This window comes from Diceros bicornis, chromosome 5, assembly GCF_020826845.1.
Source record: "Diceros bicornis minor isolate mBicDic1 chromosome 5, mDicBic1.mat.cur, whole genome shotgun sequence".
NCBI lineage: Eukaryota > Metazoa > Chordata > Mammalia > Perissodactyla > Rhinocerotidae > Diceros > Diceros bicornis.
In genome coordinates, this window is record NC_080744.1 from 94,426,303 (window position 1) to 94,448,241 (window position 21,939).

At 38.1% G+C, this 21,939-nt stretch overlaps 1 protein-coding gene across 1 annotated transcript in view; it reads right to left on the reverse strand.

The window, feature by feature from the left end:
* IQGAP1 (IQ motif containing GTPase activating protein 1) overlaps window positions 1-21,939 on the reverse strand; it is a 92,252-nt gene that overhangs the window by 59,003 nt on the left and 11,310 nt on the right. Inside the window, exons 3-4 of the mRNA XM_058542505.1 lie at window positions 3,747-3,903; window positions 2,002-2,079 (exon numbers count right to left, since the gene is read on the reverse strand). Coding sequence (XP_058398488.1) covers window positions 2,002-2,079; window positions 3,747-3,903 — 235 coding nt within the window. The remainder of the gene's footprint in view (window positions 1-2,001; window positions 2,080-3,746; window positions 3,904-21,939) is intronic.

The window sequence follows — 21,939 nt, forward strand, 5'->3', positions numbered from 1 at the left end:
AACTTCAGCACTTTGCTCTGAAAAAAAGAGGACAAAAGCTAGTCTTCTGCAAAGACTTAGCTCTGGATTTAACTCAATTCAACAGGTACGTCTGCAACAATGCACTCAACTATGCTAAACACCAAGTGATTCCAGCCATGTTCTGAAACTCCACATCTCACTTTTTTTTTCTTAATCTTTCTTTGGTTAGACTCCACAGGAAAATTTAGACTCCACAGGAAATAAAGAAAATAAAAACCATCCCTTAATCCCATCACCCCAGAAGTGGAAACTGTATCTTCTTACAGATTTTTCCCAAGACTACTACTTTATTTTTACACAAAAATAGTGACGTTATCTAGAACGCAAACTCTTATAACTTTAGCTTGTTGTTTTTTTTCACTTAACACATCACAACTTCCTTTGTCAATATAGATTGATATCATCCTTTTTTTTGTGCTGAGGAAGACTCGCCCTGAGCTAATATCTGTGCCAATTCTCCTCTATTTTGTATGTGGGACACCGCCACAGCATGGCTGGTAAGTGGAGAAGGTCTGCGCCCATGATCCAAACCCGTGAACCCAGGCCGCCAAAGTGGAGCGCGCAGAACTTTAACCACTCGGCCACAGGGCTGGGCCTGATATCATCCTTTTTAATGGGTACACTAGCATTTGACTGGCTGTAACACAATTAATACCTCTAGTGTAAGAACATGTAGTTTGCTATCAAATTTTTCTGTCATAAGCAATGCTGAAAAATCCTTACATATACATCTTTTTGTGCTTGTCTGATTTTTGGGGGGAGCAGCAGGGGGAATAAATTTCTAGAAGTAGAATTCTTTGGTCAAAGGATATAATAAAAAAAAAAGCTGTCCATGCCTCTAAGAGTGACAATACAGCTTGCCCTTTATGGGTTCAAGGTAGGACTGGGTAGTTAGAGATGGCAATTTCACTAAGAGCAGCACTAAACAAACTCCTGAGCAAAACACTCGAGGATGCACACTCCCATATCAAAACTGCAGCCATTATTCCAAACTCATCAAGTTGTATACATTAAATATGTGCAGTCTTTCTGTATATCAATTATACCTCAATAAAGCTGTTGAAAAAAAAAGTACTTGGGGCCGGCCCAGCGGTGTAGTGGTTAAGTTCACACTCTCCACTTCAGCAGGCCAGGGTTCACAGGTTCGGATCCCAGGCATATACCTATGCACTGCTCATCAAGCCATGCTGTGCCGGCATCCCATATAAAGTAGAGGAAGATGGGCATGGATGTTAGCCCAGGGCCAATCTTCTTCAGCAAACAAACAAACAAAAAAAGAACAGCCATCACCAAAACCAGAGGCAATAAGAAATATACGTCATTGGGCCGGCCCCGTGGCTTAGCGGTTGAGTGCGCGTCCTCTGCTGCTGGCGGCCCGGGTTCGGATCCCAGGCGCGCACTGACGCACTGCTTCTCAGGCCGTGCTGAGGCTGCGTCCCGCGTGCAGCAACTAGAAGGGTTTGCATCTATGACATACAGCTATCTACTGGGGCTTTGGGGGAAAAAATAAATAACTAAAACATTAAAAAAAAAAAAAGAAATATACGTCATTATATTGCCTCTAGAATGTGAAATATAATATGACCCTTCGTACCCTCTACAGATTTGGTGATTCTGAAGTCAGAAGATAACATTTCTAAACTATTTCCTCAAGTCAAATTTGAACGTAAAAACTTTGAATAAACAAAAACCACTGAATTGTACATTTTAAAATGGTGAATTTCATGGTATGTGAATTTTAATTAAGTCTACAATTTGGTGTAAAGTAAATGATAACAAAGGGAATTTCTCTAGGGTGAGGTGAAGCAGAGATGAAGAATACAAAAGAAAAAAAAAAAACATTTCCTAAAACAAACAAAAGAGATCCTTCAGTATTTAAAAAAAAAAAAATCACCAAAGATTCAATTGAGAATAATTTTACAGATAGAATTAGAACTGTTATGCCAAAACAGCCAGAACTACGAATATCACATAAATTACCTTAGGCAAACCAATCTCATCCATGGCATTCAACCACTGAATCACGTTATCAGTATGTCTAAAGTGGAGGCCAGTTGCCTAGAACAAATAAAAGACCATTAGGCACTGTCGGCAATATTGAAGCAAATAATAAATAAAAACTCCTTGCAAAAGTTTCCTTGTGAGACTTTACCCTTAAATTTAAGGTCTGTCTCTAAGCATTATGTTCATATTCCAATCCTAAGAAGCCATATCCTCATCTCAGCTCTTCTCACTTAAGAACCATCTGGAGAATCTTCCTGTGTATGGTGTGCTTGACAGAATACGGTCCTTAGAATTCAATTATCTTGGATTCAGTTCCTGGCTTGGCCATCTACTGGTGACACTGGGCAAGTCACTGCTCCCTTTTGAGTCTGAGTTTCCTCATCTATAACACTTAATTTATATGTTTGTTGCAAAGATTAAATGAGAAAATCTACATCAAGCACTCAATGTGGTGTCTGGCAGGTAGAAGACACTCACAAAATGACAGGTAAAATTAATTATACCAGTCAGAGTTTTCACACTACACACACAAATATCCCCCCTAAACCTCTGTGTCTTATTTTTTAGCAACATTTACTTTAAAGAGGGGTAGAGAGGTAGGACTATTGTTTTTATTGTTGCTGCAGTCTCCACTCTTCCTTTAATGTCTTGCTATTCTGTCACACGTTTTGTAGACTCTCAACAGAACAGCTCCAGAGTTGTCTTCGGAATAACTGCTTATTTAAAACTCAATGTATAAGTCTTTGCTTTTGTTTTTTGCTGAGGAAGATTCGCCCTGAGCTAACATTTGCTGCCAATCTTCCTCTATTTTGTATGTGGGTCACCACCACAGATGGCCACCAACAAGTGGTGTAGGTCCGTGCCTGGTAACTGAACCCAAGCCGTCGAAGCGGAGCACACCAAACATAACCACTAGGCCATGGGGCCAGCCCAAGTCTTTGCTTTTTGATTAATAAAAGTCCCTATTTGGGATGTTAATTTTGGCTTAGAATCTACATCTTCCTTGTTTTCCTTTGAATTTAAACATAAAACATAAAAATCTCTTTTGACTGTCTCATCCTTGGCTCAATTCTTCTGGCCCAATTATTACAGTCAACCACTCTTAAATTTGCTCTTGGTTTTGCAATCTTCCACTATCTTTTATACTCATTCCTTTTCAAATAAGAGTTCACAGGAAAGCTCCCCACAGAAGCTCTGTAGACAAAAGGATTTGGTCCTTGTCAATATCCCAACCTAATTAAGCAGTCTTCTTTTTTAGGGCCTTGGGCCACAACAATCAAATCCTTTCACTTATCTCAATTTTCTGAAATTGGATCACTCTCCCATTTTATCTTGAAGTCTAATATCACAGGGTGATCTTTTATCCTAAAGTTGCTATTGCTTTCAATTTGCCAACAAATCTTAGTGCTTGGTTAAAATAAGATAAAGTAGTAATTCCCTTAGTTACTTCTTCTACCTTCTAAGAAATAAAAAATTCATTAAGGACCACGAAAATTTCTAGATAACACACTGTCATAAGAATTCTACCAGAAATACAGACCGCTACAGTTCTTTTACTACTATATCTTGACTTTGCACTATTTTCTCCACTCTGCCAGGTATTTTATTTTGTTGGAACACACATACTTAGACATATTTCTCAATTACTCTTACACAGGATAAAGAGGGCTAACCTCTCTCAAGTTTACAGAAATTTAAGCACCAAGCAAGGAAGGACTCACCTTGTATCTTGTCTGCTCTCGATCGTAGATTTTCTTCAGGGACACCACTTTGGGAGAGAAGAAGTTTCCCAGTTTGGCAAGGTAGACCCCATTCCTAAGCCCCTCCTCCAGTTCTGTGGTGGGAGGCAGCTCTTCCCCGAGGCATGCTTCCATCCACCTGCACAGAAAGAGAGAGGACGTGAGAAAAGAGAAGGAAGGTTTGAACTCTCTCTTCCTTAGAGATTTTAAACTTAATTTCCATTTTCCTGGGAGAAGTTTAAGTGGAACATAAGCAATACTCTTAAGATTCAATTTCACACACATCCCTTTCCTGGCCCAGTCGGATTTCAGGGAGAGCGAACTTAAAATTCCTGAGCATAAATGCCACCTTCTTCTCTACCCTACTTTCCTCTCCTGCAGCAACAGAGCCAGCTGGCTCCCCAGGTCCTTACTACCCATGAACCTCAGACCCCTTCCCTCACTCCTTAAATTACTCAAGAGCTCCTAACAAAGACCATTTGTAACTGAAGCCACCATCTTAACTGTTCAGAAACTTAAATTTGTTGCTGAAGTTCTCTGCTGGTTTCAGAATTCAGAATCCACAGTGAATTTCTAGGTTCAGGTTTTAAGGTTGTTTTGGGGTATGAAATAGTCAATATCTCAGCTAAAATACTGAAGGAAACTCCAATGGAAGCATAGAAATGAATTCTTAAATGTTTTTCGGAGGGAGGGGAACAAGGATGTAAAGGGGAAAGGAAAAGAAAACTATATTTTCCCCCTCAAACACCTCTCATGAGATTTCAGGGAAGCCCAAGATAAAACAAAGTTTATTTTCTATCAACAGAAATGTAGGTAACTAAAAATCACTTAGGGCAATGGTTTTACACCATTTTTGAGTCACAGAATCCTTTGAGTATCTAAAGAAAGCTGTAGATCCTTCATTAGACAAAATGTACATACACTTAAATTTAATATAAACGCCAGAGATTTCATTGACCTCAGATTAAAAACCCCTAATTTAAAATTATTCTACTCAAATTTTACAAGGATGATGTTATCCCCACATTCTTCACCATACTGGGGAAAAAATTCCCAAAACACCAGATGTTGCCTGGTCTCTTTCACTAGTGATAAATCTTTGAAAAGCCAAACGAAAAAAAAAAATCCAAAGATACAGCAGACTGAAGTAAAAACCAGATTTACTGCAAAATAGGACAACAAAAAAAATGAAACATAATGTTCACCGATATATAGAAATTTAAATTAAAAGGCAAATAAAACTGGAAGAAACATTTAAAAACGCTATATTTTATACACACACACATATATCCATGAAAGTTTATATGAAAACACTAATATACCGATAGAAAAACAGGCCAAACAATATGTAAATGTAGTTATGATCCCATTTATGTTTGTTTTTATATAATTCTTTATATTAATAAAATTGCTTGAAAGATATACAATAGAGCTTGAATTTATCACAGTTTTATAAATTGTTACTTTTATAATTCAGAATAAAATTTCTGGTATTAATTCTGTGTTTTCAAATTGAGATTACCACTAGAATCTTTAAAAAAAAATAAGGGAAAGTAACAATTTCCCTGTTTTTGTCAAGTTCTATAGAATAGTCACTCAATTTCACTTTCAAATCTATTCTACTTTTAAAGCTGCTAGCATATTGTCTGACACATAGTAGGTACTTAAATAAATACTGGCTGGATATATAAATGGGCCAGAGAATTATTTCCTATACCCAATCAGTTTCCTCCTCTGGCTTTTCTTTCAGGTAGTAGAACTTAAATGTCAGAGAGGGGGGAAAAAAAGAAACAAATGAGTTTTCCAGAAGAGCTGCTACAGTAACTAAATTAGATATCAATTTGTAACAGCCCCAAAATCCAAACTACACCTTTGCAAGGACCTAAAGACCAGAAGGGCAATGTGGAAAAGAATGTAGGTAGTAGGTAGTTGGTTTGGAAAGAACTGTAGTCCAAGGACACACCTCATACAATTGTCCCTCCAATATTTCACTGCTGAAAAAGATAAAGAAACAGCTCCTGGCAACCCCAGCTCTCAGGGGACAGTCTAACTTGTGTTCCCATTAACAGGGACAAACTTAGAACAACTTTAGTCTAAGCCAAAAACAGCCCTTTAAAACATAATAGTATGAAGAAAAAATTACTTATTTTCTTCTCAAAATGAGGTGAACACACAGGGAAGACCACAGAAAAACAGCACGGTAGGCGCTCTTGCCTTTAATCAGAGCCAGTTCAGACTCTCCTCTTCTCTGAGATTACTAGATTAAATCAAAGTAACATGAGGGACCACAGCGACATCTCCTACAATCCTTTTATCTTTGCCTTTCCTAGTCTAACTGCTATACAACAGTCCTGATTAACGACTAGACTTATTTAGAGGTTTTCTATAGTGGAGTAAAATACCTTGATATCACACAAGTGTCAGGCCGAAAGAAGAAAAGTCAATTGTGATTTGGTGAAAAGGGATAAACAGAGAGGGAGAGCCAGAATAAATAGGCAAAATACAGAAGTGTCTCTACACAACTGCCCCAAACCCAAAGCTGCCCTCAAAGTCACTACACGTGGGGCTCACTCCCTATTCTAAGCTGTTTCACAGTTCTGCTTTGTTCATAAGGATGAAATAAGTTAAATCAGGACCAAATTGCTTTAAAAATTAAGAGCATTAAGTAGGGTGCAATGTTACTAAAATTTTTAATATTAGCAGAAGTTCGGATTCTACCATAACTCCAAGAAGATACAACAAACCCCGCTTTATGCCCTTTTCTACAGCCCATCTGAAATTTCCCCCTCTGTCACTAAATCACAGAATCACAAAATGTGAGAGGCCAAGAACTTAATGCACTTCTAGGACAAATCCCTTTGGGTTTTTTCCCCCAATATAATACATATCCATTAAAGAAAATTATTAAACATTTACTTTATGAATATTTTCCATGTTATTATATAGTTTCTGAGGACTTTAAGTTATATAAAAATTCTATCAAGTACTTAATCAGTCACCTATGTTGGACACTCATGTAACTTCTAAATGTTTTCAACCATTAAATAACACTGCAAGGAATAACTTTGTGCACAACGTTTTTCTGTATTTAGAACAAATTCCTAAAGAGAGGTCCTTAGAAGTATAACTCCAAAATTTAAAATTATAAACATTAAAAAAAAATTTTTATTGCCCAAAAGCTTACCCAAAGGCTGTACCTATTTGCACAACCCCCTCATTTTGCAAATAAAAATAATGTCTGGGGGATGGCCCAGTGGCGCAGCAGTTGAGTGTGCACACTCCTCTTCAGTGGCCTGGGGTTCTTAGGTTCGGAACCCCGGGCATGCACCAACGTACCATTTGTCAAGTCGTGCTGTGGCGGCGTCCCATATAAAGTGGAGGAAGATGGGCACAGATGTTAGCCCAGGGCCCATCTTCCTCAGCAAAAAGAGGAGGATTGGCATCGGATGTTAGCTCAGGGCTGGTCTTCCTCACAAAAAAGAAAAAAATAAAGTCTATCCAGGGTCACCTGCTGGCTAGCAGCAAAGGTGGAATAACAGGACTCTGATTCCTAGTTTAGAATCCTTCTCACTGAGGCCAGCCCCATCGCTTATCGGTTAAGTGCACGCACTCTGCTACCGGCGGCCCGGGGTTCGGATCCCAGGCGCACACCAACGCACCGCTTGTCTGGCCATGCTGAGGCCGCGTCCCACATACAGCAACTAGAAGGATGCGCAACTATGACATACAACTATCTACTGGGGCTTTGGGGAGAAAAAGGGGAAAAAAAGGGGGAGGATTGGCAATAGATGTTAGCTCAGGGCCGGTCTCCCTTAATAAAAAGAGGAGGATTGGCATGGATGTTAGCTCAGGGCTGATCTTCCTCACAAAAAAAAAAAAGAGTCCTTCTCTCTATACCACTCTTGCTCTTACCACATCACCCCAAAAGCCTAACAGGCTGAACTCCACAGGGCTGTCTAAACAGGGCCAAGTTTCAGATATCCCACACAGGAAAAAGGCTGATATCTCTCCATATCCTGTCCGTTTAAATAGGGTTTTAAGTATTTTAGTTTAACTGTAAGATTACCAGTGATTATCAACTCAGACACAAACCTTTCTTATAAAACTCAAGCATTTAATTTAGCTTTATAAATACACTTAAAATAAATCTATGCATGGATCCCTATCTTACGCCATACACAAAAATCAACTCAAAATGGATTAAAGACTTGAACGTAAGACTTGAAACCACAAACTCCTAAAAGAAAACATAGGTGGCAAGCTCCTTGACACAGGTCTTGGTGATGATTTTTTGGATTTGACCTCGAAAGCAAAGGCAACAAAAGCAAAAATAAACAAGTGAGACTACATCAAACCAAAAAGCTCCTGCACAGCAAAGGAAACCATCAACAAAATGAAAAGGCAACCTACTGAATGGAACAAAATATTTGCAAATCATGTATCTGGATAAGGGGTTAATATCCAAAATATATAAAGAACTCATACAACTCAATAGCAAAATAACAAACAATCCAATTAAAAAATGGGCAGAGAAACTGAACAGACATTTTTCCAAAGAAGACATACAAACGGCCCACAGGTACATGAAAAGGCTCAATATTACTAATCATCAGGGAAATACAAATCAAAACCACAATGAGATATCACCTCACACCTGTTAGAAAGGCTATTATCAAAGAGACAAGAGATAAGTGTGGGGGAGCATGTGGAGAAAGGGAACCCTTCTGTACTATGGAGGGGAATGGAAATTGGTGCAGCCTCTATGGAGGCAATATGGAAGTTCCTCAAAAAATTAAAAATAGAACTGCCATATATGATCCAGCTATCCCACTTCTGAGTATTTAGCCAAAGGAAATGAAAACAGGATATCGAAGATACATCTTTACTTTCATGTTCACTGCAGCATTACTCACAAAAGCCAAGATATGGAAACAACCTAAGTGTCCATCACAGATGAATGGATAAAAAAGAGGTGGTATATCATTCAGCCAGGAGAAATAAGGAAATCCTGCCATTTGTGACAACACGGATGGACATTATGCTAAGTGAAAGAAGTCAGACAGAGAAAGACAAATACTGCATGGTATCACTTATATATGGAATCAAAAAAAAAAAGTCAAAAACTCACAAAAACAGAGTAGAAAGTGGTTGCCAGGGGGTAAGGGGTAGGGGAAATAAGGAGAGTTTGGTAAAAGGGTACAAACTTTCAGCTATAAGATGAATAAGGTCTGAGAATCTAACGTAAAACATGGTGACTATAGTTGATAATACTGTATTGTATAATTGAAATTTGCTAAAAGAGTAGAACTTAGGGCCGGCCCCGTGGCTTAGCGGTTAAGTGCGCGTGCTCCGCTGCTGGCGGCCCGGGGTTCGCCGGTTCGGATCCCGGGCGCGCAATGACGCACCGCTTGTTGAGCCATGCTGTGGCGGTGTCCCATATAAAGTAGAGGAAGATGGGCATGGATGTTAGCCCAGGGCCAGTCTTCCTCAGCAAAAAGAGGAGGATTGGCAGATGTTAGCTCAGGGCCTATCTTCCTCACACACACACAGAAAAATATATATAATGTGACCAGCATTGGCCAGAGACTCTAAAAGATCTAGATTTATATCCTGTCTCTGTCATTTATCAAGACAGCCAGTCACGTAACCAGTTTCTTCATTTGTTAAATAGGAATAACAATACTTTCCAAATATGTCTGTTGTTGAGGATTAAGTAAGACTGCAGGTGAAGTGCAGAGCTAGCACAGTGCTTGGCTGGGTATTAAAAAATATTTGTGCTTCTCCTCCTCTCCCCTCATATGATGAGTCACATGCTGACATCTCTATGAGCAAAATGACTCTAGTTCCTTCAAGTATTCTTCATAAAAAGAGAATAATAATAGCACCAACCTCATAGGATGGTTGTGAGGATTAAGAGATAACACACATAAAGTGTTAAGAACAGTGCCTGGAATAGAGTAAGTGCTCAAAATGTTAGCTGGCATTACCAGTAGCATTAGAGTTAACTCCCTGGCCCCTCACATCTTTCTCACTCATCACTGAACATTCTCCAACTGAACACTATGTTCCAGGTATGGCCTGACTGAAATGGAATAGCACGGTCACCTTCTTTATTCTGAATACTCCATAACCACAAAGCCTCAGATCAAATTATCCTATTATGCTTTTCCAATCAACAGAAACTCTTAGTATTTTTTTTCCTAAATATGCGGCTGCTAAAGCCTATATCTACAATTCCATGTTAGAACCATTACTTGCACTCATCTCTATTTATATTTCTTCACGTTCGATTCAGCTCATTGTCCTTAATGTCAGCATCTTTGGGGATCCTAATTCTGTTACCCAAAACATTAACTTCTCTTTCAGCTTCACATCATCCACAAATATTAATGAGTTTTAAAGAATGAGGAGGAGTTTACCAAACAGCCAAGGCAGAGAAGGCCTCCAAGCAGAAGAAATACCATGTACAAAGGCAGGGAGGCATGAGAAAACAAGGTGGGTTACAAAATAGCTCAGCACTGCCATTGCTGGAAGGTAGAGTGCGAAGGGGAACAGCGGAAGGTGAGGATGAAAAATGAGCAGGCTGGATCATGCAAGCTTGTCTGTCACGCTAAGAAACCTGTCCTTCATCCTAGTCGTGAGGCGGACTGAAGGATTTTAAGAGGGGATGCCCTTCGTTTCAGAAAATCACTTCAACAACAATGTGGGGTTTTTAAGTCTCTTTTCATTAGCAAACAAGTACAAATGTTTTAACAAATAAGTCACTTTAAAAAAAAAGTTCTGAGAATATCATACCAAGTGGTGACATCAGCACACTCCACCTGTGATCAGGACTCTCAGCCACGGCCACAAATAAAACTCAGCGCAAAACTCATATTTCTCACAAGAGTTGAAGACAGTGGAGAGTAGAGTTCTTAGTCTTTCCCCTCACAACAAGGGACATAAACTTTCAACATTTTCTCCTCCTCAACTTTAACCCCAGAACTGCTTTAGCAAGTCTAACTGGAATGAAAATTATTTAAAAAAAACAAAAAAAGTGACATCAGATCTGAAACACAACTACTAAACAGGAAAACAGTAACATTTGAATGGTTCATTTTCAATATAAATAACACTAAATAAATAATCTCTTAACACCATATGGCAGATATTAAGCTAAAAACTTTGCCTGTATTATCTCACTTGATCCTTGCAAAAACCCCATGAGGTAAGTAGTACTGTTCTTACCTCACAGATAAGGACACCATGAGCTTTAAAAGTAAAAGAAACCTGTTCAGGATTACCCAGCTAGTAAGTGGCTAACCTCACACGTGAACCCAAGTCGCTATGACTCTAAAACCCATACTCCACTGCTACAATATTTTGCCTCCTTCAAAAATAATAACAGCTACCACCTACTGATCACTCACTAACAAAAGCTCAAGTTCCTGAAGCATCCCACACCACAGTACATGATCTCATTAACAGCACTTCCTCTATCAAGCGCCGAGAAGGGACTATTAAGTATTAAACATTGGTGAAGTTGACACAATTAGTGTAAAAAATTAGTGCTTATATAAATGTCTTTAATATAGTACATAATAATTCTTATAAGTGATTCTTTTATATTTTTCATATTCAGCCTATTTTTATAAAGCTTTGTTTTATATATATTTTAAATCAATTTTCCAAAAAAATTATCTACTCTGACAGCCACATATCCATTCAGGAAACATTCCTAATGGACCAGTCTGTGCAATCTTCTCAGTGGCATAAAATGTGCTGAATACCAGTTCCCACCTTCAAGATCACCCTTTGGGAACAGAGATGCTTAAACAACAAGCTATAATAGGAGATGATATTTGAAGTAGGCTTTTGTAAGATAAATCGTGTTTAGAGAGGTGAAAAATGGAAAAAGAAGACATTTAAGATAAACGAAACAGGCATAAAAAAGGGGCAAAAGTCATGAAAGCAAATGGGATACTTAGGGAATGACAAACCACTGTGGTAGAGGAGATGGAGATGCATCTAGAACATCAGTATTTTAATCTGCAGGCAATGGGAACCACGAAAGTTTTCGAGTAGAAGAGTGGCTTGGTCAGATCTGAGACTTAGAATGGTAACTAGGGCAACAGCATGGAAGACAGACTCAAGGGAGAAATATTAGAAACTATTTCCGAAATCCAGGTGAAGAGATAATAAGGTCTTTAACTAGGGCGATGGCAGAAACAGAAAGAACAATGGTGAGTAATTACAAAGGAAGAACTGATCCCATTTGACAATCTGTTAGATGGGTTGGAGGGGGGTTAGAAGGGCACTGGGGAAGATGAGGGCTTTACAGACAACTAAAAAGAAAAAAAACAGCAAAGTTAACTCCTGACCTTACATTTTGCTACTGACAAACACCAAATGAATTAGAGATTTTAAAAAATAAAAAAAGAAAAGAAAAAATATAAATGAAGGGCTGTATAATCTTGAAATGGTAAAGGCCTTTCCAAACAAGATTCTAGAAGCAGAAATCAGAAAGGAAAAGATAAATTGGCTACATAAAAAGCATTTAGGGGCTGGCCCAGTGGCATAGTGGTTAAGTTCGCATGTTCCGCTTCGGCAGCCCGGGGTTTGCCGGTTCAGATCCTGGGCCCGGACCTACTCACTGCTCATCAAGCCAGGCTGAGGCAGTGTCCCACATAGAAGAATTAGAAGGATCTACAACTAGGATATACAACTATGTACCTGGGCTTTGGGGAGAAAAAAGAAAAAAAAAGAGAAGGATTGGCAACAGATGTTAGCTCAGGGCCAATCTTTCCTCAAAAAAAAAAAAAGTACTTAAACCTCTATAAAGCAATTTAAAAAAAATAAAAATTGAAAAGGAGAGAAACTGGAGGGAAAATTTGCAACACATAACAAGGAGCTAATAATCTTCTATAATCTTTATACACATGTACATTTTTAGACACTTAAACAACTATTTCCTTAGAAAAATGGGCTAGAAACACAAATAGGCAATTCACAAAACAATACAAATTGCAAGTAATTATATTAAAAAATTTTAATCTCACTACTAATCAAAGAAATGCAAATTAAAGTAACAATACCACCATTTCAGCTATCAGACTGGCAAAGATTTAAAAAAAAAAAGATAGTAACATTACTGTCCAGTATGTGGGGAAATTCCACATTCTTACAATGTTCCAGAAGAAAATGTGGCAAGACACACCATCTATAGTAAACTTGCAGAAACTTTTATAAAAGGAAAACGGTTTGTTTTATTTTTAAAAGATGATCTGGTGACTTGTGACATGGATGACTAAATACAAGAGGATGCCATTAAACAAGACTGGGGACACCAGGAGAAGCAGGCCAGAATGGTAAATTCATGCCTGAAACATGTTCAGCTTGAAATGTCAATGGGACATCCAGGTAGTGACATCACGCAGACAGTTGGAAAGACAAGTCTGAAAAACTCAGGGGAGAGACCAGGTTAGACACCCAGATTTGACAAGTGGCACCCACAGGACTGGATGAGCTCACCAGAGACACAGCTCATAGAGAAAAATAAAAAAGGACAAGGAGTGTGCCTCAGAGAACACCAACATTTAAGAGGCAAATATTACAAAGAAAGAATAGTCACTATGGTAAATGAGAACCATGAGAGAATCACATGATGGCAATCAAGGAAGAAAAATTTTCAGGAAGCTGAGAGAGGTCACCAACTTCAAATGCTGCAGAGAGATGGGAGGCAAAGAGAAAAGGATATGGCAAACAAGGAAGAAGGTCATCTGTGACCCCATTTAGGGGGATCTCAGTGGAGTGGTGAGGCAGGAAGAGTCAGATCACTATAACTAGAAAAGTAACTAGAAGTGGGGAACGAGAACAGCAAATGTAGACTTCTTTTTTAAGAAGTTTACGAAGGGAAGAAGAGAAATTGGGGGAATGGAGAAAGGGTGAGTCTGAGGTGGTGGCATGCCCAGGGAAGGCATCTCTCTTTTTTTTTTTTTTGATTGAAGAAGAGGCACTTACTTGGGGCTGCAAAAGAACAAGTGAAGGAGGGACTAAAGATACAAGAAATAAAGAACAAAAAAAACCAAGGCTCTCAAGGACACAGGGGGCAGCTAGCTATGGAAAGGAACATACCCACTTCTTACTTGAGAAAAGAGGGAAAGAAATAAGAATGAGCAAGAATGACCATGTTATCTAACTAACCTCTCTGAGCTTCAGTTTCCTGTCTGTAAAACAGGATTAGGAACAGTACCTATTCTCATACAACTGTTGTGAAGATTAACGGAGATAATGTATACAAACACTAGCAGGCCCTAAATAATGGTAGCAATGTATCTGTGTATGTATGTATAAGGATGTGTGTGAGATGGCTAGATCCCAGAAATAAATCTACTTCTAGAGTCTGACACTCAGTAACTCGTGTAATACCTGTCCACCTTGTCCTACTGATATCTGTCAAAAGGAGTATGTACTTGGCCCTACCCATTCTTCCACTCAGCAAGACAAAGAAACGACTATTCAGAGAACTCTACTGTGGTAAGCCTTAAAACAAGCTCAGACCAAGAGCATATGGAGAAAAGACTCAAGGTGAGAATCTGAATTAGGGGTCTGTGAAGAGGAAACCAGTTGAACAAGTTCTGCAGAGCACATGACTTCAGCGGTTTCCCGGCTCTGTGCAATACAGAAGGGGAACATACCAATGCCGGAACTGACCACTCCAAACCATTGAGATTCAGTTCCCCCAGGAGCAGCTCCGCTGGTACCACACCCAGCTTGCAGAGCAAAGGCCCCCAAATGCCAGGGTTGCTCACTGCTAAAAACCTCCCAAGCTCGGCCGTCTTTCCTCCTAATTAGGATTCTACTAAGCCACTAACACATCTGAGCACCCTCTAAGCCCTGGAAACAACCTAGTAATTTCAATATAGTGTGGTAAGAACAAGCCTTGAGAGAAAGGAATGTAGAGTATTCAATAAAGCATTCCTCATCATGTGAAGAGGAGGGGAATTAGGGCTAGTTTCTCAGAGAAAATGGCATTTAGGTCTTGAAGGACTGTGTGCATGTGTGTGCATGTGCGTGCATGCGTGTGTGTGTGTGTGTGTGTGTTGATAAAGGAGAATATGTCAGGCCAAGGGAAGAGAATGTGCAGACCCTTTGAAGGATTTGAAACAGGAATGAAATGATCAGATCTGATCTAAAAGATCACTCTAAACAATATGGATTAGGAGGAGGGACCAGTAAAGGGTGAGGAACTACTAAAGAAAGTACTGCAGTAATCTAGACAAGAAATGATAAAAGCTCGTTTCCCAAGCCATGCAAGCAAAATGAGAAATCCTGACAGTATCTGTCTTAAAAGAAACTTCTGAGTATAAATTAAACCAATCTGACCAGCTATATGAATAAGCAAGAAATGAAAGGGAAACTTTTTCCTTTTTCTTAAGTAACTTATTTAACCTCTGTGTTTCTTGATACCTAATACGAACCCATCCCTGAGCAAATCATTTCACTCTTTGCTGAACTGGATAAGGTATGTCAAATCTACTTGCCAAAATTAAATGTCTAACTGTTATCACATTTCAAAGAGTCCCTAGTCTTACTGGGGTGATGGAAACTAGACTGTGGTGACAGTTGTATCATTTGGTAAATTTACTAAAAATCATTAAGTTGTACATTAAAAACAGGAGAATTTTATAGCATGTAAATTATACTTCAATAAAGTTAAAAAAAAAAAAAGTCCCTGGGCTAATAGGATTAACTACGTACTCCCAGACCAAGTCTTCAGATGCAGAGCCTAGTGAAACATTACCATGTTTGAATCTATCAATCTATCCATCTCCACTTAACCATGTGTCATGAAGCATGAAAGACCTTTTAACCTTAAATGAAAAAAATCTTCAGACTGAGTTAAACCTAGACGATAGCTAAGTCTCAGCAGCTACAGCCTAGTCATTGCTGGTTGTGAGCAGCTCTTGAGAAAAGAAACACGTGCAAGTCCTCTACAAGGTGAAAGACAGGTACATATTTCTTTGCGAAAACAATTCTCTAAGTCACTGCCTATTGCAGCAGCTGCTAGAGCCCTGGGGGGGAGCAAGGAGAGCCTGTAGAGCAAGTATATGTCAAAAATTTAATTTTCAGATCTATCACTTAGTGAGAATATATCAGGAGGAGAGGTTAACTATTACTCATTATCCTTGCCCTCTAAGGCTCACAACATATTAAGGAAGAGAAAAGTATAAGGCACTTATATTGTGAAAAGCCATAATAAAGATACATGGCGGAGGTAGGGGGCGGTGCTATAGAAACACAAGAGAGGAGCATCTAACTCAGACCTGGAGTAAAGGTGGGTATCCAGATAAGCTTCCTAGAGGAGGTGCTACCTGAATTTATCTTCTTAGACAGACAATATATTTACACAGGTCAAAATTCAAAAAGTATAAAAATCTACCCAGTTAAAAAAGGAAGAAAATTTCATGAAGTAAACAGACAAGAGTGTCATATGCTGCAGAGATTAAGAACAATAAATATTGAAAATTTTCCTGTGGACACAGCAATTAGGTCATCAGTGATCTGAGCAACAGAAATTTCAGTGGGGGAAAGGAGGGTGCATGAATCACACCCACAAGAGTTAAGATAAAGAACTGTGGATATAGGGAGTAAAGACAAGTTTTCCTTGAAGGAAAAAAGAAGGGACAATAATCGGAGTAGGGTCTAGTATTAAGGTAGTATATCTTGAACGAGTGAAGAACTAATGTGCTAAGGAGAAAGAATCAGCAGAAACAAGTTCAAGTTACAGTTAAGAAAATAATACTGGAATAAGGACGCTAGAAGACAAGAAGGGATAGGATCAGACCACAGAGACACAAAGACACTTCTCCCATTGGTACAGGGAAGGAGGTCAAGATGCCATGTTAAATGAGATGGGATAACTTTGTTAGGGCTGGAACAATTGAGAGAGTTTGTAGAGAAAATAGAGGTCATCAAGCTGTAATATGGGAAGCTAGGGATGGAGATGCCTACTAAAAATAAAGATTTGGTAAAATTTTGATCAGCCTCACCCATCTCTGAAAATTCAAATGTTACTTTCAAAAGTCACCTCCTCCATGAACTCTTTCATGATCTACCACTGGAAATAATCTCTTCTTCCTCCAAACTTCCTCTAAACTTTCCTATGGCACTTTGTTATCTCTTTACCTCTTAATCCGGTTAAGTACACAACAGTGGACTCCTTTTGTGACGTATCTTTGAAGCACAGTGATCCATAAAAAATAGCTGAATGACACAAACTGTTCTTTCTCTCTTGCTCAAGGACCATAGTCCTGGTCTCAATTATAACCAAATAATAAAAGAAAAAGAAATTACCCTAAGCTCTCATCACCACAATACTCAAATTCTCTTAACCCTCAACCCCCACATTGCACACAACTTTGCATCGATTCAACTAAACAATATTCCTGAGCATCTGCTTTGTGGAAAAGCACTGTGGAAGGAGGTGCTGTTGGATACCAAGAAGTGGAAAAAGACAGTCTGAACTCTAAAGGAACACAAAGAATAAGATAAATATTCATATAGTAATGCTTTCCCTTTTCTCCCATACAACTTCAGTTTATCTTGCAAAACTCAGCCATAAAATAATCTTTCATCTAAACTCTCACACATTAACTGCATCATTTCCTTGGCAATCATACATTGCCTTGTGACACTAGTTAGAGCTTTCATCCTTGATGTTGAGTAACTTTTCAAATGGTTATGCCCTGTCTGTCCAATTAATCTGTAAGCCCCCTAAGGGCAGGACTGGGTTCTACTTTCACATTTTCTCCAGTTCTGCCAAAGGGTCCTGAACAATGGAGAAGCTAAAAAATGTTTCTTTACCTGTTTTATTTTACTGGAAGTATTTTTCCCAACTTTTTTAGCCATGTCAGAAAAAAATGAGCAACGGAATATCATCAACCCATTCAAAACAAAAATACTTTTTAATAACACAGGAAACAAAAAAAATTGTTTTAAGTAACTTGAGAAAGCACTTAGAACATAATCTTTCATTAACTGTTATACAGTCTACGCTTGAAAATCTTCTGCAACGTGGGTTTTTCCAAAGCAGGTTTTTTGGGAATTTTTTTGGAAATTTTTTATTGTTATCAAGTTCTTCCTCATATTTTGCAGATTTCCATTGCCTAGTTCTGTTCCTCTGGTACCACACATGATAAACTGAACCTCTCTTCCATTTCTCAGGAATTTTTTAATAACGTAGGCAAAAATATTAACAGTTGAATGACTTCCTATACTGGATGACAGACTGAACTTCTGAGATTCTGTGTATCTATATTCCCTCTAAATCTTGTTTCCATGCTAAATAATCTCAGTCCTTTCAATTATTTCTCAGATATCATAATTTATGGACCCTTTGTCATCCTAGTCATGCTCATCCCACATGCTCTAGTCCTGGGGCAATAACCAAGTCTCAACTAGTGGACCAACACCCACTGATTAGGACTGGTTCTTCAGGTTCTCTGTTGAAAAGGATTCTGATCTATCAGCAATGCTTGCTGTGGATGTGAAAGAATCCCACCACATATCTACCATCCCTGCTCTAGACTATCAAGGTCCCTCTTAAAGTATGGCCTTCAGAACGGAAGACCAACTTCAGGTAGCCTCTGATCAGTACACAGGACAACGGAACCATCTCTTCCTTTGCTGTACATACCATATTTCTATTAATGAGTTAATAAACATCTCAGGTTTGTTTCATTTTATTTTCTCACTAATGCTATTCCCACTAATGCTACTTCTCTCTCTATCCTCTACCTAGACACTCCATTTTTTGAACACCAATGTAGGACATCACATTTATCACTATTAAATCCCATCATTAAATTCAAGGTATTCTGAAAGCAGAACTTCTTATGTAGTATATTAACCATCCCCCCAGCAACAAGTCAAATTAATGTATTTGATTAATATATCGCTGATGCATTTATAAGTCCCAATAAAAAAGTTTTACATGTAACATACCTGAAAGAGCTCTCTTTGAACACCTAGCAGTTCTCTTTTTTATTGAGATAAATTCATATAACAAATTCACCATTTTTTAACCATTTTAAAAAATGCAATTTAGTGGTTTTTAGTATATTCACAATGTTGTGCAACCACCATGACTATCTAATTCCAGAAATTTTTCACCACCCAAAAAGAAACCCCACACCCATTAAGCAGTCACTCCCCCTCTAGCAGCTCTTTTTGAAAATGGTTTATTCAACTGGCTACAAACCTTAATTACATTACAATCTAGTCCACATTTATCCAACTTGTCTGCAAAAGTATCACAAGACATACTTCCAAATGCCTTACTGAAATCTAGACATTACTGGGCTTCTCTGATTCACCAATCTGGTGACCCTGTCCAAAAGGAAATGATGTTAATGTGACAGGGCTTTTCTCAGGGAGTCCTGGCTGACTCCTAAACATCAGTTCTTATCTTACTAAGTGCTCATAAGCCATCTATTTGACAACAAGCTACGGAATTTTGCCAGAGACTAGTTCACTAGACTATAATTTGTGATACCTTCTTTTCCTTTTTAATAATTAGTACATTTGCACTCCCCTATTTGTAAAAACCACACTCCTGTTCTTCACAGTGCCTTAAGATCACTGACAACAATTAAACCTACCCATTAGTACAATCAATAATGGCTTTAATTTAAGCTCTATAAACCAATAACATGAGAACTCAATGGAGAAGGGAAAGAAACTGTAGATAAAACATAAAACAACTGAGAATTGACTATGAACATGTCCCAAATTCTTACTTGAAATAGTCCCTCAAATCCATTATTCTGATAGAGAAAAGCGTTTCCCAAACCAGTATACCCTGGAACACTAGTTGTTCTAAGAAAGATGATCATCTATGAGAAGAGTCTGATAATAAACTAGGTTTGAGGAATATTGCTTGCACTATCCTCTCCCTGGGAAATTCAGAATTTACAGCCCGTGATGAAGAGTATAAGTAATCTACCAGTTAAATAACCTGTTTAACTTGGTTTAATCCAGTATTTCTGAAATTTATCTGACCACTAAACTCTTTCTTCCTTAATGTCACAGCACTCATTAATAGAATACACTTCAAAAAACACAGTGACATAGAAAGTTAGCCACACAGTTTTCAAATCCCAGACTGCATTCTCCTTTAACACAAAGAAGAAATTACGTTTGGCAAGTCTACTCATTTTTTCATAATATGTATGTCAAAGCTGTTAATCCAAAACCTGTTTTCTCAATGCCAATTTCATTACACACTATCTATCTTTTTAACATCACAATACAACTTGCTAGAAAGCACTCTGGAAAATTCTAGCAAATTTCTCTAAAAGGATATTTAAGCCATATGTTTCCAAAATCGCAACAGTTGAAGCTGCTTTGTTCTGAAAAAAATTAAGATCTCAATTCACAGTATGGTAAACTCCAGAGCACATTTCATAAGAGAGCCATTGCTGATGCTCAATATTTAAGATATTATCCAGATATCATCTAGAGAAAACAATAAAGCAGGATCTCTACCTCATTCCTCACACCAAAATAAATTCCAAATGGATTAAAGGGTTAAATGCCAAAGCTTTTTACATTCTAAAAGTACTAGAAGAAACCATGGGGGAATGTTTTTGTATAATCTCATTATAGATAAGGACTCTTTAAAAATGACATAAAGCCCAAAAGCTAAAAATAAAAGATTAATAAAATCAAATAAGGTTTAAAATTCTAAATTATTTTAAACACCTTAAAGTCAAAAGTTAAAGGACAAACTGGAATATTTACTACATATATAGCATTCAAAGGGTCAATCTCCTCAATAAGTAAAGAGCTCTTACAAATCAATAAGACCAGTAACTCGATAGAAAAATGAGCAAAGGATTCTGCCAAAACAGCTGACAGAAAAGGAAATACAATGGCTTTTAAACATATGTAAAGCCGCTTAGCTTCATGCAGAATTAGATAATTTGAAAATGAAACTACAATGAAATACTGTTTTCACCTATAAAATTCACAAATATTAAAAAAAAATTATGATACTCCAGGTTGGTGAAATTATGGGGAAAGCAGCCCTCTCATATATTACTGATGGACATGTAAACTGGTACAACCTCCAGAGAACAAACTGATGATATTATCAACACTAAATGTACATATTCCTTTTTAGGAAATCCCACTTTTAGAAATTTAACTGGCAAGAATACTCACAAGTACAAGATGGCATACATACAAAGTTGCTAACTACAACACTATTTATAATAGCAAAAGCTGAGGGGAAAATATCCATTGATAGGTTAAATCCACACACTGAAAAACTATGCAAGTGTGAAGAAAAAAATGAGGCACTCGAATGTATTCATATGGAATGAGTTACAAGACACAAAGCAGAATGTATAGTGTGCTATCACTTCTAAACAAGGAAATAAGTTTTTAAAATTTCTTTATATGCATAGAACATCTCTGAAGGATACAAAGTCATAACAGTTGTTCCATCTGGGGAAAACTGGGGGCCTGGGAAACAGGACTAAGGAGACAGATTTTTTTTTTTTTTTTTTTTTTTTGGTGAGGAAGATCAGCCCTGAGCTAACATCCATGCCAATTCTCCTCTTTTTGCTGAGGAAGACCGGCCCTATGCTAACATCTACTGCCAATCCTCCTTTTTTTCCCTTTTTCTCCCCAAAGCTCCAGTAGATAGTTGTATGTCATAGTTGCACAGCCTTCTAGCTGCTGTATGTGGGACGCCGCCTCAGCACGGCCGGACAAGCGGTGTGTGGGTGCGCACCCGGGATCCGAACCCGGGCCGCCAGTGGCGGAGTGCGCACACTTAACCGCTAAGCCACGGGGCCAGCCCGCCTCTGAATTAAATATCACGTCCATGTATTATCTATTTTCTAAAGATTTTAAAAAGTTTTAATTAAAAAAATTAAGACCAAACCTGCCTAAAAAATATTTTGTGGGAATTCTCAAGTTTTTAAAGGAAAACTCCCAAAGTCAAGTCATTGTCAAGCAATACTTTTTCAAACTATCAATGATTAAGAAGTATTGTCCAAACTAATGACATAGCAATATGTCTCCAGGGCAGAAAGGCATCTTGTTATAACAGTCATGTAAGTAGTAAGTAACTTTTGTTTCCTTTTGGCTGTTTTAAAGGTCATCTGGGATGTATATGTTATTTATA